Source organism: Gambusia affinis, linkage group LG03 (genome assembly GCF_019740435.1).
Source record: "Gambusia affinis linkage group LG03, SWU_Gaff_1.0, whole genome shotgun sequence".
In the NCBI taxonomy this organism is placed as follows: Eukaryota; Metazoa; Chordata; class Actinopteri; order Cyprinodontiformes; family Poeciliidae; genus Gambusia; species Gambusia affinis.
The window spans coordinates 13,824,809-13,849,043 of record NC_057870.1 but is presented as its reverse complement, the minus strand read 5'-3'; the positions used below and the strand labels follow the sequence as shown (position 1 = coordinate 13,849,043).

Here is a 24,235-nt window from a genome sequence, read left to right as displayed (position 1 = left end):
ATTTATTTTGAAAACAAATGTAAAATCAAATTTTATCCAATGAAATGACTTTGGTCAATCCAGTCATTTCTTTGTTTACTCTTATCTTTTACTTCTAAACTTGTAAATTACCTTCTTCAGCTTCATCTTTCTTGTGGAGTTTGTCCGTGAGCCAGTGACTGCTGGACAACTTTAATGTCGGCCGTCTTTCCCCATGGCTGTGTAGGTCATTTCTGTTTTAATATTTCTTCAATGACCTAGTGCAATATTAAAATTTTGAAGAGAAACTGGAGTTGGGGTTTTATTTTACTGTTCAAATGATCAAAATGAACATAAATAAACCCTCAAAGCAATTCAATATGAAGTAGATCTGTGCATGAGTTAATTTTTTTGAATTGGATTAATTAAATGAGATAATTTGTAAATGCTGTTATTTTTGGATTGAAATGCATCTACATATAAAAAGTAATTTGTTTAACAAAAGTACAAAACTGAGCGATAAAATTGATATTTAGCACATTTTTGATATCTTTCTGTGGACTACATCTTGATTTAACTTTCAGTGAAGTGGGCGGTGGTAGTTGTCAGTGGGCTCGTCTGGGCCAGCTCCCCCTCTGCTCACACTTAATTGGTCCAACCCTGGCACCGATCATCATCTCCAAAGCCACCAAAAACTGTAACCTACCTTGTGTATTTTTCACTAATTGAAATGCCTAATGAGGTCCCAGGAGTTCCATCCCATTACCTCCGAGTTAATTAAGGCCTCCGCAACGTGCCAAACGGTGAATAAAGATGTTGTAAAAGTGCAGGGAAGGGATCGAGAACCCGAGCAGGGTCTGCAGAGCCGCGGATGGGGCTGACCTGCTTTTTTGTCATTGTTATGGGATCTTATGCTCTAAGACGGAGCAGATGTCTATAATTCTTTTATTTGTATTTATTCTGGGCCTGAGATGTTAGTCACTCTGGGTTCTGGCTCTCATTTTCCAGTGCGGTCGGCCTAATTCTGCTTTATTAAACATTAAAACTCCTTGCCACCCTCAGCAAGGGTTTTATAAGGGAGGTTCTGCTTAGGAGCAAAATGACAGGTGTGAGCGCTTCTGGAGAGTTTTCAACGTATGGCTGTGATAAGATTTGACTGCAACTACAGTTTTTAGTTCATTATTATTAACGTTGGTCACTAATATGGCAAAATAAATGCAAGCTGCATTCCCAAGTTTAAGAAACCTTCTTAAAAACAAATGTTTCAGGCAGAGCTGGACTAAGATTTTATGTGGTTCTGGGCAAAACTGTTTTTTATGCCCCATTTTTAAACATTAGATTTTTTAATTTTTTTCAAGCAAGGTTGAAATATTTGATCTATGTCAGTAACAGTGTCCTTACTTGTAATGGATCAATATTCATCACAAGATAATATTTATAAAAGTGAAGAAAATAAGTGTTGAAAGGCTTACAGCTCCTTCCATTTTAAGATGATTTTAGCAATTTAAGACTCAAATTTAAATACCTGTGGTATTTCATTAACAGATATTTACGTGAAGTTTCAACTGTATCCAGCCAACTCAACAACTATCATTACGCTTTAAATCCGGCAGGAGTGGAGCAAGCGTCTGGATTTTGTGACAGGCTGCATCAAAACCGCTTTCCTCTCAGAGTTTGGAAAAAGTGAGACGGAACAACGCGGAGTCAGGAACAACACGGACGTTGTTCAACTGAGACCTATTGTAAAGTGTCTATGAAAAACTATAAATGTTTAATGTAGAATTGTGTCCTACTAATATAAACACTTTCAGTTTGAACTACTTTAAATCACAATAAAGCTGGAACGTGAGGGTTAGCCTGACTACCTGTCAGCCTTTCGCCAAACTTTTCTACAAACTCACTGCCGAATGACATCTTTTGGCTTCAGGGAAGGAAACGCTTACTAATAATAACCCAACAACTCAAAATAAATCAGTTTATTCCGTTCTTTAGTTCTTTTCCATTCTAAATAAAACAAATGTTTCTAGAATCTCAATTTGGGAAACTTGAACACAAGATTTCAGCCTGTGATTATGGTTCCTGCCTTTGGAACAAATTCCCCAAAAAACTGAGCAAGGATGAGTTTGGACACTTAATCTATTTATGTTAGTTCAGGTGTCTCTCTCTTTTTCTTCCATAGCTGTTAGTGTGGTGGTGACCTGAATTTCAACAGTGCATCACTGCATCTTCCTTTATGTAGATTGTTTTCCAACATTCATTTAACTTTTTGATCTGTTTTTGCAGTGAGATAAAAATTCTATTATACTTTTAATTTTATCTGTGCATTTATTTAGCTTAACCTATAAATTTAGACTTTTCCTATATTTGATCAATCTTATTTTTTTCTTATAGTTTCTCTCTTAATATGTGATTTATCTTATTGTAGTTAACATAAAAACTAAATTTATGTCACTGGAGTTTCCTCATATAGTTAAGATAGCTAGGCAGCTTTGCTCTTATTTTTGTTTTTCATTGTTTTTCATGTGTTTTGCTTCTGTACATTCATGATAATTGTGTCCATGTATATTTCGATTGGCTATCCTTGAAAGCACTGTGGGCGCTATATAAAGAGTTTGATTGCTAGATTGAGGCTTGTTTTTAATAAACATAACTGAAATTTTGAATTTCAGAAATATATCTCCTCTATGAGAAGTCATGTGCTCTTGGGGGCCCCCCACTGGCTTTGGGCCCTGCACAGCAGCTCACTTTGCTTATGCCTTGGGCTAGCTCTGGTAAAAAGGCAAACAGAGACATTTTCTTTAAGAAACCATTTCAAATGTTTATTTAACATGTCAAAGAGGGGGAACACACTCGTGAATTGGAAAAAAAAAAAAAAAAAAGGGCTTGCAATTATTGGCCAGGACTAGAACTGAAGGCTTCATACTAACATTAATTAAGTTTTGGCTAAAAAGAAAATGTTTTTGTCTCCTTTTTGCTTTTATAAAGAAACTTTATGTACATTGGTTCTTTTATACAAGAGGTTTGTTGGATAAATGCATCAAAGAAAACAAAAAACAAACAAACAAAAAAGAACCCAGTTCTGCAGTAAACTTTACAAAAAATACATTTTGTTTTCATTGAGAGATGTAGAAAAGGAGGCGGTCAAATATTGACCAATAACATTTCTTCCTTTTCATCATTTAGAAAAAAAGTTGTTCTAATACCTATTCTTAAAGGAAAGCAATATACAGCACAAGTAATTAAAATGTAAAGAAAACACATTTTGCAAATTCATTCGGTTGGTTTGGTGACCAGGGAGAGCGGCTGCGACTGGAACAGGGAATGATGGGAGTGAAGGGCCGCCTGATGGAAGGGGGACGGCGGGGAGAGCATGGAGGGGTGCAGGGAGGTGAAGGGGATTGGCCGGGTGAGGATGGGTGTGCTCGACTGGCTTCCCAAAGTACCGACGGGGATGGCGATGGAGGGCTGGGAGGAGGAGGAGGAAGAGGAGGAAGAAGAGGAGGACGAGGAGGATGCAGAGCCAGAGGCTTTCCCGGGTACAGAGAAGTGGTGGTGCATTCGCCCCTCCGGTTTGGTGGTGAGCGACAGCGGCTGAGCCTGTTCGGAGTGAGTGGGAGCCGGGGCGGCGGGGGAGGCGAGGGCAGCGGAGGGCGTGGCCGGCGAGTCCAGCATGCTCCCGTGAGACGACGCCGGGCTGTCGCACATCTTTTCTGAGGGCAAGTACTGCACGCACTGTTTCTTGCTCCTTATTGAGAAATCTGCGATGCGAGGAAACAAAGCAGATTGAGAGAGACCCAAATTATCAACCCGCTCACAAGGCCAACTGAAGCAAATGAGTAATTGTTCAAAAAAAAATCAAAAATCAAAAAATAAGATGTGAAAGTTTTGAAACGTGACATTTCTCAAATCACATCACAAAGAAGCGAGCAAAAGAGGATGTTACGGCTCATTCAGATGGTATGCTTGTATGATTTAAAAACAGGAAAATGACACAAAATGTACAGGGAAAAAAAAGTGCACTGAGCGGTGGAGGACTTATGCGTGTTATTTCTGGCCATTTACAGTTGCTGTGCTATGAAACATACCTGCCACTATTAGCACTGAACCTCATAAGCTGCTTGTCAGAGCATAAAAGCAGGAGAAACGTTAGTAAGTGCAACGAAATAAACGAACATAATCAAAGGGATGTTCCGTTTCAGGTCAAACGTGACGTTTGTTGAGTTACAAAGAAAGAACCAGATCCCCTCTCAATTGTTTGGCAAGAAAAGAAAGAAAACAAACACAGGCAGTCAGGAAGAAGAAAGGCCTCTTACCCTCTGGTTTTGAGTCTGGCTTGTTCTCTCTCTTCCTCTTTTTCCGCTTTCCCTGCGCAGATACAACAATGCTGTTAAAAACTGTTTCTCGCAGCGGAAGTAAAACCCCCTCAACAACTTTGGTTCACGAGATCAAAAGTGCACACACTAAAATTAACCAACGCAGTCATACCGTCCTGAAACTGGCAGGACTTGCACTCATTTTCATACCTTCTCCTACTCAAGCGAGATCAGATGTGGGGAAATGCGCTACTCACGTAGTTGTCTCGTGCCGACCAGCCAGGATAGAGCTGCGAGTGCAGTTGCCTTTCCTTCCTGGCCAGTTCGTAGTATTTGGCCTGCTCCTCTCTGGACAGCGAGTGCCACTGCAGACACACATGCACACACTCATAAGTAAGGTGACGGGAGCGGATCGAACGCATCGCAACGTACTTCTAATTGGCCACTTATAGACAAATTAGTACATTAGTTAAATTATGTGTAACAATTGATACAGGTGGCAACTATTGAACAGGTAACAAAAAAGGAGCAAAAAAAGGCAAGAAATCCACAATAATTATAGTGAACCAAACTGGTGGCCTATTCAAAGGGTTTTTTATTGTCAATACGTGACCATATGTAAAAGACTTCCTCAACCGTACTGTTAGAATACATGCTAAATCATTATATAGATATAGATGTATCACTAGCTTTCTGAGTGCCCTGGTGAACACTGTTTGCATGATAATATGGAAGTAGAAGGACTACAGGCGAGACTGATACGTCTCACAATGTTTCTGATAGTATATTAAAAAAAATTTAAGAATTGTTCAAAAGCCAAGCAGAACTCAAAGAAAGCTTCAGAACATCTGGAATAACCAGAGATATAGTAGGTCAAAAGAAAACAGTTGTGGTTTTGGCCTCCATGTACGACAAGTGTACAAGACTCCACTGCTGAAGGTAAAGCATTTTTTTAATAAGTAACTTTATTGGAAACTAACATAAGGTGATATAGTTACTATCTTTTAGCTAAAAATATATGAAAAGCAATTTAAATATAGGTTAAATTGATGAAAAGGAGGAAAGAAAATTACAGAAAAGTCTAAATTTAACACCTCGTTAGCACTTTTCCTCCTCGGGCCTTACCCAACAAATTTAGAGGTTCAAACAGGGAGATCCTGAACCAGTTTGAACCTCTAAATTCAAGCAGGTCCAGCATCTTTTCATTAATTATGAAAAGATCCTGAGGCTTGTGTTAAAGAACATTTGTACTACAAAATGTAGCACTGTAATTTGTTTAATTAAATATAGCTGGAAAAGTCAAGTTTGGGGAAGAAAAGGCAGCAGTTCAACCTAAAAATGCGTAGTATGAGTGTCATGGTGTGACGGTCATGGTGTGACCGTCATGGTGTGGGCCTACTGTTCGACATGTGGTCCTGACAGACATTTTATGGATTTATTAGAGCTGATCTCTTCATAAGTGTGGATTACTTAGTTTGTTACTGATTCCGGTGGGACTTTCATGTAAATAGCCCCATTAGAAACATATTTAGGTTGAAAAAAGTCAACATGTTAGATGCGTTTTTTCCCACACTGGCTGCAAATCAACATTCATGTCGATGTCGGTGCTTCTTACCCGTCTCCCAAGGATCTGGTTAATCGCAGCGCTCTCTTTCAGAGTGCACTCTGCGACTACCTTGGCCCTCATTTCCTTCATGTACAGCATGAAAGCGTTGAGCGGCTTCTTGATGTGAGGCTTCTTATCCTCCTCTTTTTTGGAAGGAACGGGAGACTTCCTGCTGGCCGAAAACAATACAAAGATTCTGTCGGTGATGTCTGAATGCCGGGGCGGTACTGCTTGCGATCAGCGTTTGTTTGCTCTTACGCATGCATGGAGGGGCTGATGTTGTCGCCGCTGGGTTCCTGCTTGATGGCTGGAGAGACGATGGCAGGATGGGGGATGCCGGTCTGGTGGAGGCTGTGCGGAGGAGGGGTCACCATGTGAGGGGAGAAACGGCTGGACACCAAGCTGGGAAGGCGAAAAGAGGCAACATTTTAACAGCCGGGCTTTAACAGGGAGCCTCTGTCGACTTGACGAGAAAAGGTCCGGCTCGTTTGGCAGATTACAGCGCTGTCTTGCCCTCTGGGTAAATTTACGGAGCCCGCTGCCTCTGTCTAGACTAAATTCATACACACAAAGAGTACCTTACTTTCTGTCTCCTTCTCTTTTTTTTTTTTTTGTTCAAATAAAGACTTCTTCAAAAGCCCTTTTATTCACCAGCGGCTGAAGGAAAGTGGAGTGTGGTGTTACCATAGCGACGGCATGGCCGTGACACCTGAAACCTTTCTCCTCACTACCTTCCAGACCACGGAGAGTGTTCAGAAAGCCTTCTGCACACAACTCCTTTACAAAGTGGCCCTCTCCATTTCCAGTTGTTAGTGCAAAGGAGCATTGCGTTTGAGAAAGGGCAACATTCAGCTCCATGAGCCTGGATCATAGTCACACAAATTTAAGTTAACGTCTCGATGCCGTTTAGTGAGTCAACGGGCCGAACAACTAATAAGCTCCTCCTCCAATTTAATTAGAACAAGACTGATTTTTTGGGGGTTTTTTTTGTTCCATTGGCAAAGAAAATATGTTGTGAAATTGAAAGGTCAACACCATGGCTAGATTTCTTAAAAAAAATAATTTAAAAAAATCAGAGCAATCGAGAAATCAGAGCATTTTCTGCTTGCACAGTGTCGGCTTCACCAACTAAAAACCATGACAAAATATTTTGTCAACTTTCTATTCATTAAAAACTAGTTAGTTGAGGGAATATTATATCAGTGTCAATGAAAAAAAAAATCATGGAAAAATGACAACAAAAATGCAGATAGTCAAAATGACTGAAATGACTTCAGATGACTAAAATGTAATTAAAGTAACTAATATTATAACCAAAAAAATCAAAATGTGCTGTCATACTGACTATGATAAGTCAAAAAAAAAAAAAAAGACCAGTCAGCCAGAAAATTAAAGTACAACTAGTGAATAAATTATACCTATTCTAACAGGTTAGGCTAACATCATTTGCTCTTCAGTGTGGAAGAAAGCTGAGTAAAGAAAACTCTGAACAAGGTATCATCAGTATCAGTGGTGTGTGTAAAACTAAAATCAGATGAAACAGAAAAAAATAGGCTGTTTAAAAGGAAACAGAGAAGAGACAACTGGAAGCTGAGCAGAAAATGGCTCTTGTTTTACTCTCTTGAGCTTTCGAACCTCTTTTCATAAAAATGACGGATTTGAATATGTTAGTCTTGTGGAAATCCCAGAGTTAAGGGATGGAAACGGCCAATTTTAGTCATAAAAGCTAAACAAATTAACCGCTAAAAAAATGTCTTGAAAAGAGCTGAAAATGACTGAAGCAAAGCAGTAGTGAGTTAATTTATGGTTTCTGCTCGTAAAATCTATAGTACATGATGGTTCACAGCAAAAAGGCTTGAAAAAAATGTTCTGAAATGGGAAAACATGAAAGTTGACTGAATCTGCTGAAATCTCTATCAGCACACAGAAGCCTTTTAAAACAGGAGGAACAGAAACCTGCCACAAAAGAGTGATCGATGCACCTCGAGGAAAAATCGAAGAAGAAGCCAAGAGCATTTATCGATACATCTGCCTGCCGGTGTCTCTTGTTGCTGACACAAAAGGAAGTTCGCTGGTGGAAAGAAGTGAAAGCTTCAGGTTAGTCGAGTCAAGCGCCAGATATAAGCCCTGCTGAGCTGCGTTTTAAGAGGGAGATTTGATGCAGAAACACTCCCTACCAGACCCAAAATAGGGAATCACAAAAGAACAATGCAGAGGTTTGTTGACGTCACATTGTTTCCGGGTTGATGCAGCCGGATGCAAGTCAGTGATTTGAAACTAAACATTATGTACTTAGTTAGCATATTTTTATTTGAATGTGTCAGAAGAGTTTCAATTTGTTCATCGTTCAAATGAACTATCTGGGTTGGGTAACGAAAAAAACCTATAAATGCTAATTTTTTGTCATGATCATCTTACGTCAAACTTAAATGTTTGTGTGGAGAAGAACTGGAAGAAAATTGGTACTTTATTTATGCTAAATAATGCTCCATTTTATACTTAAGTATCAAAGAACAAACCAAATCAACTGTTAAATCAACAGAGAAAAGTTAAGGTTTTTTTTTTTTCATTCTAACAATATAAACTGTATCAACAAGCGGGTGTTCACCCTCTTGTGAGAATGGACCAATCAAATCATACTAAAGTTTTTAAAGCCACTTTTACATTTCAAAGCCACTACTAATTTCTTTTTTCCCCACTACAACTTTCTCTATGTCCCCCTGCTCCAACAGTTTGAAGTCATTTTAATGAGTAACCAGAGAACATCCATGCATTGCCTCACCTGCTGCTGCACACTGCCAGACAGCTGGCTGTGAAAAGGCATGCACGTATCGTATTTCTCCATAACGTACGACAGAGGCAAATTTGGCTGCTTGAAAATATTTCTGGTCATGTAAAACCTGGATGGCGGAAACTATAGCAACACAACCCATCTCTCTGTCTGAGGGATGGTGTCTTAAGACTGGGGAGGACAGATATTTGAAGCAGAGATGCTGCCTGTAGAAGAGAGAGAAGTCTGACCTATTAACTTTTACTCGTAAACTATTACCATTTCTCAATTAAGTGTGTGCATCCAAATTAAAGGAACCACAAATAGTAGCAGCAATGATATCATTTTATTTTTTTAGATAACAGCAAGACCTCCTTATACAGTTTTTGGAGGAATACTGCGATACGCTGACTTTTTTACACCAGATTTCAGTTTGAATTTTCACAAATATATTTCGAAACATCTTTGAAATACTACACAAATAAAAGATGAAATAATAGGAGTTTTGCTTTCCTAATAAAATTAATAAGTAAATAAATCCCGACAACTTTTCATGACATTTGATTCATTTCCAAGTTGGAGCTACGCTACATTGATGTGTGATGCAGCATTAGAAAAGGTAAACCTGAAGCATTTGTCACTTTCATGACACATCATGAATGTTGTGAGTATATATCTGGATAGAGATGCACAAGCTATCGATCACAGAGAGCCCTCTGAATATTTCATCTCATACTAACACCGGAAGCCTCGTAACAAATCTTTCCAATTTTGACAGAGAGCCTGAGAGTTTAGTCTGATGGGACATGTGGGTTCAGATAAGCTTTGATTTGTCCTAATCGATTCCCAGCCCTTTCATCTCTGCTTTACTAGCGTGTGTGTGTGTGTGGGTGTGCGTGTGTATGTGTGTGTGTGCGTGTGCAGGCGTGTGTGTGTCTGTGTGTGTGAAGTGGCTCAGAACACCGGCCTGACCACAGAAGTTTAGCTCAGAAAAAGAAGACAGGAGAGGAGCGCTGAATGCCAATAATGTGCTCACTCTGTTTAAGAAGCTGAGCCTGCCTCAGAGTTATAGCTCTCATCCCTCTGTGGACCCGACACCCGAGCCTGCTCCTGATCTGACGTCTTATCCAAGTAGAAGAACGTTCTTTAGTGTTGCTTTAGATCCCCAATTTATGCGGCTAAGAGTCATCGAGTCACCTCTCTTCTAAATAGCACGTTCTCCAACAATCATACGGCGTGAACAATGCGACTTTAGGACTACACTCCAGTTGTTTCTTTTGTTACAGTATGGCAAAGAGAGCAGGGGGAAATGTGATTACAGCATGTCACAGAAGCAGCACGTATTAAATGTCCCCCGCCCCTCGGGAAGGTGGTCGTGTTGCCGAACATGATCCACTCACCTGGACATGGACGCATTCATGGCCAACGCCGGATAAGGGTGACGGAATCCCCCCGGAGGGATGGAGTACATGGGCTGGCCCTGCCTGCAAGACAAGAACCAGGGAGAGAGTGAGCAAAAAAAAAAAAGAAAAAAAAAAAGCTCCTGTATGAGGTGGATCAAACACAGCTGACAGCTAACCCAGCAGCACTAATCCTGCTCTCATCAACTCAAATCCCCTGCTCGCGGAGCGGGACCATTGCAATCGATTAGCAGAACCGTAGAAAAACCCGTAAATGTTTAGAGATTCCGCCAGATATTTTCATTATCATATAATGCAACTGGACTTGAGCGATGTCACATTACATTTGGCTGCACAGCACTGATTGGACTGTTGTAAGTTATGAAGCGGTGCACATTCATAAGGAAAATTCCCAAAGAGAGACACAATACTTTGTCAAAACGTCTCAACGTGATAGTATAATTTTTAAGTAGCCTGAAAAACAAAATATTTAGAAAGTCTTCTAATGAAAAAAAAGACAAGAAACATTGAGGCAGAGCAGATGACTGAAATTGGTCAGCTTTCAGCTTGATTCCTCTAAACAAGTGGAACCTCAAAAATATAACAAAGGGCTACCAGGCCACCATGGGAACAACATCCTTTGGCGTGGACGCTTTTACTGAGTGAGAAAAATTCACAGCTAGTTATTTCCAGCAAGAGCAATGTGCTTAAATAAAATCAGAGGAAGCACACAAAGGCAAGAAGCTATTTAAAAGGAAAGATTATATAGGTTGCAAGAGAGAGCAAGGATAACAGGAAGGCTCCACAAAGTCCAAGAAATGTGCTCTTTTATACGTCTGATCATCCAACCTCTCTGTCATGAAGTATTCTGTATTTCAAAATATTTACAGCCTTTTGGAAATGTATATTCTCAGGGAAAAAAAACAAACAATAATGCTATTCATGCTAATTGCTAATATCGCTCAATTCCATGGCAAAGACGGTTTGAATTATAATCACTTTATCTTTGGTTTGATATGACTGCTCTCTCACACACGTGTCATAATGTCATCTCTGCAAATACAGATGTTTATTGGCTACTCAGGACATGAAGGTATCAAAGCAGATCTTAAAGAAAAGTAGAGGATCAGTCAAAATCTGCATCGTTGTGTTTCTAGTATGCATCCAAATATATGTATTATACTTTATAATATAGGACACTCACTGCTGCATGAACCAGCTGAGAGGATGTGCAATCGAGCCGACAGCACCAGGAGACAGAGGGTAGTACGGAGAGAGTTCTGATGGATGAGGTGTTCGAGGAATACCTGCAGATACAAAATAGAAGAAGAAATTATTTAAAAAAACAGTGCACATGTACCTATTTCTATTTTGGTAATATCTGACATTTCATATTCAGTCAATACATCTGCAATATTATATAAAGTTCACAGATATGTACGCAGCACAAACAAATACATGCTGCCTTTAGTCAATAAAAGTTTAACATAATGGTTATATTTTCATGTTCAGCACAACACTACTGACGGGTCTGCAAATATAGAAGACTTTATATACCGGTAATATTGCCCACAAGAGGTGAATGAAGTGAGTTTCATTCATGTTCTTGTTTTCAAGATGGTGCACAGTGATAAGTCCCACTCAAGTCAAGTCTGCGTACATTGTGGTTTTCCCACAGCTTTGGAAGGGAGTTTTTCTAATTTACCCATATCCACCCAGCACCGTTTCCCATCCTTACCAAACCTGTGGGAACAAACGCTAAACAAGCAACCATGTTCTTAAAGAAAAAGATGTCCTGAGTCGTTAATGAATGGACCTAAAACAACTCTGCATTGTGAAGCTGCACAGTGAGTAGGCAGACGCAGTGGAAACTCTGAGAGGCTATAATAATGGGATTAAGATGTTTACATGTCCAAATAATGGGAATATGATCAGCCCACTCAATAGCGCCTAATTCGATCATTACTCACTGTGATTATCCAACTTTATTTCATGCTCAAAATGGCACAACCTTCATTGGTTCTGGAAAATTGCTGCAACTGTAGCAAGTGTCTGCTTCTAAAACCACTACAACATGAGGCTTTACTGAACAGCTCAGTAAAGAAATTTGTTTAATAAACACAACATTACAGCTGTGATTGACATTTTTACTTAAGTCGGAAATTAAAAATCTGGGATTTTTAATTTAAGGTTCTGGTGAAAAGTTACAAATAGTTGAGATGCTGCCTGCAGTGGATAACTCTCATAGTAGATACGTCTCTAATCTTAATGTAAATGAAGGTACTTGGTGCTGGAGGTTAAAGATAAGGGCTAATCTGAATGAAAACAAAACAAAAGTGGACTTGTATTATCTCAAAAGAAAACATTTGATCTTGTGAGAACTGTCACAACACTTATTGCGAACACTTTTTTATGAACCTTTAAAGCAATGGCGAGTTATTTTCACTAAAACCAATGATTATTTATACAGGAAATTGAGTTAGGAGGTGGTGCACCAACAATGACCTTCCTGTCTGAAACACAAACTGCTAATGGAAGACAGTAAAGGTTTTGGGTCAGAGTAGCACTCAGATTAGCCTTTAGCTTCAGCTTCCAGCACCACTTATACTCAGTTTATATACAAAATGATAACCCTATAAATGTTACGTAAAGCCGGTAACATCATGAGCAGTTCTCCTGGCGCATAACTTTGAAAACAAAGCTCCCTTTAAAAATCAGGAACTTGAAGTCTACAACACGAGGCGATGATCTTACCTGTCTTTGGATCGAGGATCTCAGGTGAGAGGTGTGATGGAGGCGTGCCGGGAGAGAAGTGTTCGTTGCTGTAGGTGATGAGGGGCGTCAGCGGGTGGACGTGGTGGGCATGCTGTACCACGGGAACTTTATTGGACTGAAACAGGAGACGCAAAGACAGAAAAGTAAGCAACAAACATCTCACCAGGCAAAAGCCAGTACCCAAGGCATGCTAAAGTTTTTTTTTTTTAAAAGTTCCTTCCTATTATTTCTATGGCTTGAAATACTTTCAAGGAGATGCCTGAAAAGACACGGGAAATTTCTTCGACTGGAGCACATAAGTGTAGGAAATCCCTTTAATGCCTCTCTCCACCTGTTGCATTTCAGCTGGCTTAAAAACAGTGACCACACTTTTTCCCTTAATTCTTCCTCAGGGAAAATAGATTGAAACATTTTCAGTCCCAAAAACATTTTTATTTAATTTGTGGGACAATAATCAGAAGCGCCTTCGATCGCGTTTATTAAGCTACTGTTTTAAAACCACGAGCAGTGGCGCACACCGGCCACTTGGGTAAGCAGCACAATTCATTTACCAGTTAACATGAACATGCCATGCTTGAGTTGTTTTCTTAAAAAGTAGAAAGATAAAAGGGTTTTATATTCTGTATATCTGAGTGGAGCACAGAGAAACAAAGTGCTGCCCTTTCCCCACCTGTTGCTGTACACTGCATACCAGCTGGCTGAAGAAAGCTCCAAGATGGCAAACAGAAGCGGGTTAAGACGTCTGTTACTAAAGAAGTGAATGGGAGGAGTGTTTAATATTAAACACCTGAAACTAACCTACACTTTTGCTTAAGGCTATGTTACAAAATCAAAATAATATCAGTGCAATTCAAATGCATTTTCATAGCAGTATAAAAACACAAAAGAAACTCAAAGAAGATAAAAAGTATCTTATAAAATATTCCAATTAAAAATAATAGTTAAGCTATGAGTAAATGACAGCATAAAAAAATTGTTACACAGTTGATAGGGCAGAAGTTGTTAACAAAGCTGGATCAAAGATAATTAGAACATGTAATACAATTTTGATTGAGTTGCTTATAACCATGATACTGTGAAGCTGGGGCATTTTGACTTAATGTCAGACCATAAGGTTCTCAAAGTGCCTCAATGGCTGCTTCTCACATGCAACATTAGGGTGCAACCTTTGCACAGAAAGACACATTTGATTTTAATTTCAGCCTCATTTTGTTTTGCTGTTTTATATGTGAAAAAAGGATAGCATGCCTGTAACTGTAACAAACAAAAGAACTGCGCAGATTGAATGGGACATCGCTTTTAAATGCCTCCCTTGGTAAACATCACAGTTTATGCGTGTGACTGGCCCTGTGATGCAATCTGGCCCGGCACCAAGGAGCATTAAAAAGCCTCGCAGACACATGCCAGGATCATTACGGTCATTTAGTTGAGGAGAGAACTGTTTGTTCAGTCCAAAAAGGAAAAACAATGGTGCCACCGAGTCAGAAAAGTTGCACCAGCCAACCGCAAACAAACACAATCACGATAAGGTAAACTGGATCCCTATAAACATTGCCAAGACATCATCTCCCGCAGTGTCTGAATGCAATCCGCTACCAGGAGGGGGTTATAAACGTTACTAATGGTGGAAATCCACTTAAAATTCTGCATAGCCTCAGATATTTGCTGGGGTTTAGTGATGAAACCTGCTTTTGCTTGCAGCGAGTGTCTTTCTGAAGGAAGCACGGCTCCCCGCCGAGATCTGATCGGCATTACGGCTACGACGGGAACGATGAAGACAATAATAATAACAAGCGTCTCTGCTTTCATTAGGCAGAGCTCGGCCCAGCAGCCATTTCCCCTGGCTGCCTGGCTGAATAGACCACTTGTTGGCTCAACTTGTCACATGGGAGGGTCAAGGGGTGGGAGGGGAGAAAGGAGTCTTGTTCCTCCAGGCTAACCTTTCTTCAATATCCTTCCCCACCCCCTTCTCAACCTCTGTCTCTCCCCAACGTGGTCTGCTGGGGAACAAGGTTTGCATTGAGGCTTCTGTACTCTCTTTTACTTCATGCTGCTCAGGATTGTTCCAAATCTCTAACTTTATATTATTGCCTTCTTTTGAGGTCCAACTTTTGGCTCCTTTTAGATCTTTTTTAAAGTTGGATTGCTGGAAACATTTGCTGCTGTTTAAACATGCCTGTGAATAAGTACATTTTATGTTTTTGCTGTTGTGATGACAGACCATCAAACTCATTTCAATATCAAACATTGCCTTACTTGAATCATAAATCATCTCTGAACCTTATTTGTTGGTTATGCGCAAGAAATGGGCTTGAAAATCCTCAAAAGTGATGCATGACACCCTGATCTAAAAAAAAATTAAGAACGCCAAAGGAGAATGGACAGGATCACATTAGCACCCAGAGCAACATCTAAAGCTCTCCAAGCCTCACTTGTCTTTGGTGAAACATTGTAGAGATTGCAGCACATTTCCTATAAACTTTCACATTACGTCAGAAAAAATACCTGCAACATGATGGTAGTGTGATACTGCGGATGACCCGACCAAATATTCTGCTGTCTAGCAGGATATCCTGAAGAAGAATATATCCGACCATCAGTTCATGACCTTGAGCTCACCTGGGCTATGCAGCAGGACAATGCAGCAAGTCCATCTCTCAATGGCTCAAAAAGCAACGTTGCGGTTCTGGAGAGGTCTAGTTAAAGTTTGAACTTAAATCCTATCAGATTGCTTTGGAATGAGCCTAAGCTAAAACCGTCCAATACCCCGAAATTAGTGTGACTGAAGTGAAATGATATTCTGAAGACGATGGGGTCAAAGTTATTAACAGAGAAAATGCAAAAGATTCACAAGTCTTTGGGCTTAAGTGGGAATTACTTTTCCACATTGCTGTGGATTAGTTTTTTTTGTTGTTTTTTTTCACTTAATAAATTAAATCAGTGTTCGAAAACTGCATTTTGTATTCACTCAGGTTATATAAAGTTTGTTTCAAACTCTGAAAATGTGACAAAAATCTTGAAACAGAAGGAATTTGAGGACAAAGCCGATTTTCATGGCACTTATATTAAGATGACTTGGATCTGGAATTTTGTGGACTTTAAAGGCTATAAAATAAAAATAACTTGCTCAGGGCACGTTTGATAAGACGATCCAGACAGACTTGATGAAAGTCAATTTCAGAAAATACAGCTAACTTACTGGGTTAAAATCCCCGCTCCCACACGTCATGTATATTTAAGTTGTGCTTTGTTGTTCCACTTCATGTACAATACGCCTGGATTTTCCCTGTGTTGCAAAGGGTTGTCTGAGACCTCCAGACCTAGGTGCCAACACATTTTGGGAAGCAGTTCAGTGAGAATTTCAAATGATCCCCATTAATAATTCATATCCTGGAATACATGATTCGTTGCGCTCTAAACACAAGTTTTCAAGGCACCAGTTTCAACTCTGTGCTGACTTTTGGTTCAGTAGTTCCAGGCAACCTGTTCGAAGGCTTACCCCCGACTGCCGGTTTCTCAATAAAGATGGAGTCTAAACCCTTCATGAGAAGAATCTGATGTAAATCAATCCATGTTGACTAATTAAGCTTTGTAACACTCTTAAATCGTGAATTATGACTCGCTGCTATTGAAAAACTGTCCTAATCATTCAAACTGGAATGCATCAATGCCTTCTTTGACTCAGTGCAAGCACCGAGGTTATACTCCTTCAGCCCATGACAGATTCATATGTCTGGTTTCACAATCCTTGTGGAAAGCGTAATCTAAAAACCACAAGGAACATAAACTATGTTTTAAACGTAAACATCAACACGATAGCATGGATACTAGACAGTATCAGCACTGGCAGATGGATATCATGCTCTTTACACAGACGTGCTTGTTGTAGGACATAAATCTCAAGTAAGAGAAGCAGAAACACTCAGACCAGCTCTTAGGCAGTGACCTCACATAGACACGGGAAGGTTTAAAGGGGGAAAAACACAGCAGATAGCAGCTGAAGAAGTGTGGGGAGAGACGCTTGTCTTTTCTGAGGGCTTAGAGCTAAAAAAGGCAGAGGTGGCAGTACCTTGCCTGGCTGTCCAACTTGGACCAGAGCTAAGAAAAGCACAGTCCTTGGTCAAAAGTGGGTGGAGGGGTGGATTTCATTCAAGCAAACATGTTTTTGGATCCTGAACATCTGAATTGAATTACTAGGCAAACAGCCGACGGGGGAAGAGAGCTTAGAACAAACTGAATAACCCCGCAGCTTTGTGTGTCTTTATGCTCGGCGATTCTGGGTGGGAGGCTCAGAGGCCTTTCAAAACTCCAGGAAAGACAGGGTGAAAAGAATGCCTGGCATGCTGAGAAATCCAAGCCCTGTTTGTCAACGCCAACAGGAAGCGGACGTGAGGGGAGACTGACCGTGTCATATGTCTTTAAAATCAACCACTCCAGAGAACTCTGCTATTCATCACGGGCGATGTGCGCTTTACGCGCCGGTCATCGCCTCTGAAAAGGTCAGCGGCGTTATAATTCTAGGTTAGAATAATACAGCACAAAGCAGCGTCAGGTTACTGGAGTGAAACTCCCCAAGAGGTTATGAAATAATTTAGAAAAGGCACCGAAAATGAGACCGTGATTATGTGGAGGAAAAAAACGCAGAGGGATTGTAAATATTTGTAAATAGTAGATTTATAGTGGGATTACGTTTCATTGACGCACCAAGGGGTCTGGCATCAGTGTATTATTGTATTTATATAAACATTTTAAAGCGTGACGTATAAGATGATTCAAGCACTTCCATTTCTCTTGAATTATTCTAACTGTAAATAAAACAACATATTGATTATTATTGTATAAAAAATGTTGCCAAATAAAGTTATTTTCTTTGTATTTATATATATATATATATATATATATATATATATATATATATATATATATATATCTATAAACTCAGGCAGATCCTGCAGTGGCCTGCATAACAAACATGCCACTTGCCAGCTTTAGTGTTTCGTGACAGGAGGTGTTCCAAAATATCCCAAACATGTTTTCTTGCGAGTGAAATGTGCATTAATCCTCAAAATATGACCTCATCTGGTGAAGTAAGTCTATGTTATAACTGTAAATCCCACATATTTAAATGAGATATTGAAGGGATTGTATCCTGCTGTTTCTTTACTCTAGACTCTTATTTTGAAGACAGAGAGGAAGTAGTTAAGAAGTTGCCCTCTGGAGATGACAGAGATAGCTAACGAGTTATGGAAACATTAAAGAAGCCGCCATCATTTGATTTTTATATTTCTGACAAAAAAAGAAAGACACAGTAAGAGAGTGATGGATGAGATACAAATGATTTATAAAGCTTTGTATTTCTGCAACTGGGTCACTGTTACTCAACCAAACATTGGCTGTCAAAGTAAAAATGCTAACATTTTGTGTTTTCGATAAAGTTCTACTGAATTTGATTGTCTACACTTTGAATAATGAAATGAGGCAAAAAAAAGAAAGACATTTTAAATGTCTTACTGGGACAGAATTAGGAAAGCATAAAATTAACAAAATATGGACAAGTTTGATCTGGATAGGAATAATGTCCATACTGATTACAGATTATGTGAAATACACTTAGTGATCTTAGTCTCCTTGTTAAACTAACTAAAATAAAATCTCATTTTGTCTAGTTCTGGTGAGACCAATATCAACAAAATCAATATTTCCCATCAAGCTAATCCTACAATGTAAAATGTCTCCATCGACTTTTAAGCTGTATGTTGCGTAGAGTAACGCAGTGCTGCCCCTCCCCCACGTGTTGTTGAATACTGGCAGTCAGCTGGCTGAAAGGAGAGAACTATACTCTTCTGCTGGTTACAAGAAGAAATAATTTGGCTGTTTGGAGACATTTTCAGTAGCAAAAAAAAACCACAGTCATGTTTGGAAACTAATGGAGCACCACCCACTATTATTATTAAGCTGTTGCTCTCTTAAAAGGGAATCAGTGTGGCTGTTCTTTACTAAAAAAAAAAAAAATGTGACAGTGAGAGAGATTTTAGGTTACTTGTTTTAAATTTTGATCAAATACCGTGATACCGTACGCTGCAATATTTCCAGAATCTCACCATATGCTGGTATTTTCTTGTAAACCCACCTCTTACAAAAAAAGCATCTTGTATAATCTGAGTCTGTTGCCCCAGTGAAACTGACAGGAATCAAAGCGTCTGTTCCCTAACACACTTCTGCAGAGGATCTTGTCTCTGCAGCAGCCCAGCAGGGCCGCAGACCTCAGATCAGTATTCAGTTCAGCCCTCCTGAAGCCTTTGATTTCATGATGGATCCCGGGTGTTCACTGGCTAATGCAAAATAAGAAATATTCTCACTGGACTCCCCCACTTCCCAAGTCAAAAGTTCTGTTAGGGCAAAAACTGGGTTGAAAGTGAGCACATTTTCATTATTTTATTTAATTCGTCTAATTCTAAGGGATTGAGTAAAAAGCTTTATTTGAAATCTCTGCTTAAAAAACGTCACTTGGTCCCGAGAGCTCGAGACTGAGGAGAGGCAAACACACACACACACACGCACACACACACACACACACACACAAAAGTATTTCTGGAATGCTGCTCTGAACCTTGGCTCCTCAGTTCTTTTTAACATTTCTGCGACTAAGTGACATGGTGCGCTGACAGGACGCGGCTCCTCCGCGCCCCGATGGCTCCAGACGCAGGTACAATATTAAAAATCAAATAGTGGGATTCTTCTGCCCGTGTCAGGTGTAGATCAGGCCTTTTCTGAGCACCATGTCAGACACTCTGGTCCCTTCTATCTCATTAGAGACTCACAGCTTCCTTTAATCCACAATAACAGCATAAGGCAGTGTAGTCCATAATGAGACACGCAGTAGATCTTGCGGACAAATTGGCACCGAGTGACCTCAGAAAGCAAAGTATGCGGCCCTGACATCGTCATCGCCAGTGTGTGATAATGACTGGATCTGTACTTTAAGAAAAATGAGTATTACACTACATCTACACCTCTATCTTTCACTCTATCTTTACTCCTCAGTCCAGCATGGGGAGACCATGCCCACCAGCCGCATGGTCACTACTGGTGAGCTGACAAGTTCTCCCTCCCACCCCATACACACACACACACACACACACAATTCATTCTGCATCACCTGGCCCTGGAGCGGCTTTGTTGGATTATTCATGGAAACACACCGGACCCGGCAGCAGATATGGGTCTAGATCCTGGGTGTCTGTCCGGATACGAGGACAAAACAAATTCCCGTATTCATGGAAAAGCTCATTCCTGTCCTCCCAGTCCTCCCAGCTCACCTTCACCACTGGCAAAAGCAAGACCAACTGCATGCTAAACAAACCTGTCTGTTGAATAATTGAAGAACTCGGGCCGGGCTCAGGCTCAGATTAGCATACGGGCCTTATGGGCCCAATCTGCACAGCGACAAAGCGGCGCGCCGCATCCGTGAACTTTTTGTGTCCGCTGAGTGTTTAGTTTTTTTCTTGCAGCATTTCTTGTTGTTTTTTTTCTTTTTAACCATTTATTAATCTAATTAACTTCCTGTATCACTCTGCCATTTAAAAATAAAAACAACCCACATAGGTAGCCTGGCAAAAGGAATGACTGACATGTCGATAGGCAGTGAGATACGCTCAGTCCTACATGCAGGTCTCTGCAGATAAACCAAACCTCACCCGACCACTGTGACATAAAAAAAAACCACAACAAAATTCAGCAATAGTAAATTTTACACACGCTCGACTGCAGGGGAGCAGGTCAGATTCAGGAGTCCCTGCTCCCTTCTCCGTGGCTCCTCCTGGCCCTGGGCATTAATCCCTGGCCCCCTGTGTGTACCCATCCATTCCCCCTGCTCTCATTAGTGCAGTGTTGGGGGCCTGGGGAGTCTGCAGGCCTGGGGAGGCAGCCTGCTGCTCTCCTCCCATTCCCCCCTGTCTCTCCCTCTTTCCCTCTCTATCTCTTCCTCTCTGTGGCTGGAGTAATGAGCACATAATCATCCTGGCTCCCTGACAGCAGCAGCACACCAGAGGGGCATGTGGGCACCTAGCCCAGAGATGGGAGGGAGGGGTAAAGGACACTGGGGGTGTCATACTCTCCAACCTTTGTGGCCAGTGTACACTGCAACCAGAATTAGAGCTTTTTATCCCGCATTAGACGAAGTCTCCCAATCATCAGTCACTGAACACTGCAGAGAAATTTTCTATTTTAATTCACAAGATTAAAATGATTTGCTTCCCTACTTTTTTACGCCTCGGTATGAGAAAAGAGTCAAATGACAACTGAGACAATCGTGTTATCTCTCAGTCATCTGCACATTTGCATGACAAGACTTTATCTCCACTTCAACAGGTTCTACTTTTCCAAAAGATTCTTCCAACAATTTCTGATTGGAAAACATTCATCAAGTTAAGTAATAGGCTGCACAGTGGTGCAGTTGGTAGAGCTGTTGTCTTGCAGCAAGAAGGTCCTGGGTTCGATTCCCGGCCCGGGGTCTTTCTGCATGGAGTTTGCATGTTCTCCCTGTGCATGCGTGGGTTCTCTCCGGGTTCTCCAGCTTCCTCCCACAGTCCAAAAACATGACTGTCAGGTTAATTGGTTTCTCTAAATTCTCCCTAGGTGTGAGTGTGTGTGTGAATGGTTGTTTGTCCTGTATGTCTCTGTGTTGCCCTGCGACAGACTGGCGACCTGTCCAGGGTGAACCCCGCCTCTCGCCCGGAACGCAGCTGGAGATAAAAACCAGCAACCCTTCTGACCCCATTAGGGACAAGGGTGTTAGAAAATGGATGGATGGATAGTTAAGTAATATATTTATAACTTCAACACTGTAATATTTTGTCATTAGCTAAAATAACAGTGAAACCCTGTTTTACAGTAAATGCTCTAACACAGCAGAGTGACATCAGACCTTTTTTATGCCATTCTGAAATCCTTTTATATTATTGTTCTCAAAGGAAATGGATATGAGCTAAATTCAATTTTGACCAGTCGACAAGTGAATGGGCCACACAATTCAAATTGTGCCAACTCTAATTATAATAAATATTATACTTTTTTTTATTTTTTTTACATTTTTAAAAGTAAACTCCAGACTTTCTTTGAGTTTGTCAGGACTGCATGGAGCCCGTGTGTTCCCCAGCGGTTTGAATAAAAAAAAAGATACTTTTAAGTTGCAACTTACGTCCACAAAATTCCCCACTGGTGATGAAATGGCTAAAGAGCAAAATGCCTCTTCAAATAGCATGCAGAATCCTGACCGCTTTGGAAAAGCATTCCTACAATAAAACAGTTTGGCTCCTGTCATTCTCGTTCTTCCACTCTGCTGCCCTTCTGTATTAAATTTTCTGGTTAGAAGACGTCGGGGATATTAAAGTAGCAGCAAGGGATTTAAAAAGAAGTGGGCTGGAGCTGAGATTTAAACCAGTTTATGTTTTGGATTTTGACATAATTGTTGTTTTTCAATAGTTTTTTTTTCTGTTCTGTTTCGTTTTCCTGTGACGTGGATGTACATATTTCATTATATGTCGACTAAATGCTCAAAAGAATAAAAAACATAAAAGAAAGACCATGCAACAGTTACAACAGGGTCACCACCAGGTCAGTGTTCATTCCAATAAAATATCCTAATTGGTTTGCATTGAGATATAAATCATTGCTGGGTTCCCATGTCCCACTCACAATTTCCCATTGACGGGCCTCAATGAAGACTTTGTAATATTCATCTCTGCAATCAAGAGAATAAACCGCAAACTCAGCAAGCACAAGTAGTGAGTACATAGAGGGCCGAAGGGCTGACTCACAATAGCTCTCTCTCTCTGCTTCTTTCTCTCTTTTTTTATGAAGGAGACATAGAGTGAATTTGCACTGAAATAACTTCCTGGAGTAGAAAAGCAGTCTGATATAATCGCACAGGTGAGACGCCAGCTAGATGTTTTCTAGGCTCAATGTTATCGCACATTTCCAATCCAAAAACACACGTCCCTCAGCGAGCGCCACAAACCAAACAGGTCTGCTGAGGCCCCGCATTGTCTAACTGGAGCGCGACAGCGTGATGACTCGCTCACACCTGTGTGGGAAAGTTCAAGCATGGCAAGGCGCATCAGGCTCTGGAGATTTATGGGGGAGGCTGAGTTATTGCGGTGAAGACAGACAGTCTTCCCAGCAGCTGGCCTGCGGGCGCAGTAACGGGCGGCGCTGGGAAGCTCGGAAGAATTGGGGAACACTGGGCCATAACTTCATTACTGTCCATAACCATATTACGGTTATAGTTTGATTAAAGCATTTTGTATCCTCCCCCCCCTCTCCACAGTAAACGGATTTCCCCAATAAGTTTACATGATTTGTTCGATAATTGGGTTAATGTTCTGAGCAGTGTTGGCTGCAGGAAGCGTCTTGTCAGAGCCGCAAATATGAGAAGCTGAATGGTGGGAGAAGTTAGCTAGTGTATGAAGTTCCACCATGCTGATGCTGCATTTTTTTATTTTCATTTTTATCCTCCATGACACCAAATTACAACTCATTTCAGAATCAAACCCTTGGAGAATGTATTTGTGCCTGAGGTGCACGTTGAAGTCAAAATGTTTTTTTTTATGTTCTTTTTTTTTCGGTTTCCTGTTTGGATTAGTGGTACTTGTTAAAGTCTGTACTTACTAAATGCCCTGGTGTCGGAGAACGAGTATCTTTGATTCCTGCAGAGCCGGGAACGTCCAAGAGAGGCCATTTCATCTGCAGGTACTGTCAGGAAGAGAAAGGAGGTCAAATTTAATAGAAAAGTCATAAACGCATTAATTGGATTACATCCACAACTATAAAATCTATTTTTTTAAAACTAATAAAAAACCTGGCTAAACAGATTCAAATAAAGGCAGGAAGCAGAGACTTCAAGTGGATACTTATTCACAAACATTGTATTTATTTGGAATTTTAAGAGATAAAAAACACAAAGTAGTGGATAACAGGGAAGTGGAAAGACAACGGTTTCTGAAATCTCACAAAAAAAAGTTGACTTTGTAGTATTTTCAGCATTCATTCAGATTGTCCAAGATTCCTTGTCTCTACTGAAGAAAATAATCATCAAGACATTATTCTGCCATGCTTGATGGCAATGTTAGTTTTCCTCAACAGATAGCATCTTGCATGTATACCAAAAAGCTACATATGACTTGTGGAGAACTAGACTTCTTCTATCTTTCTTTCAACAGCAGCTTTCTTCCTGCCAATCTTCCATTAAGGACGTATTTAAGGAGGGGACAACTAATGGTTGTCCTGTCAACAGATTGTCCCATCTGAGCTGAGGATCTCCGCAAATCCTCCAGGATCACCAAGGGCCTTATGGCTGCTCCCTGATTAATGCTCTCTTTGTCTGTCTTGTTAGTTTAGGTGGACCACCACAGAT

At 40.5% G+C, this 24,235-nt stretch overlaps 1 protein-coding gene across 2 annotated transcripts in view; it reads right to left on the bottom strand.

The window, feature by feature from the left end:
- Positions 1 to 2,750: 2,750 nt before the first annotated feature.
- Positions 2,751 to 24,235, bottom strand: part of tcf7l1b (transcription factor 7 like 1b) — a 45,939-nt gene continuing 24,454 nt past the window's right edge. Inside the window, exons 4-12 of one of the 2 annotated variants that reach the window (XM_044111291.1) lie at positions 23,491 to 23,574; positions 12,802 to 12,937; positions 11,252 to 11,354; positions 10,048 to 10,131; positions 6,136 to 6,279; positions 5,887 to 6,046; positions 4,529 to 4,636; positions 4,272 to 4,323; positions 2,751 to 3,716 (exon numbers count right to left, since the gene is read on the bottom strand). In XM_044111291.1, coding sequence (XP_043967226.1) covers positions 3,229 to 3,716; positions 4,272 to 4,323; positions 4,529 to 4,636; positions 5,887 to 6,046; positions 6,136 to 6,279; positions 10,048 to 10,131; positions 11,252 to 11,354; positions 12,802 to 12,937; positions 23,491 to 23,574 — 1,359 coding nt within the window. In that variant the 3' untranslated portion in view covers positions 2,751 to 3,228. Of the gene's footprint in view, positions 3,717 to 4,271; positions 4,324 to 4,528; positions 4,637 to 5,886; positions 6,050 to 6,135; positions 6,280 to 10,047; positions 10,132 to 11,251; positions 11,355 to 12,801; positions 12,938 to 23,490; positions 23,575 to 24,235 lie in introns of both variants that reach the window. The other variant, XM_044111290.1, reaches the window with a different exon arrangement.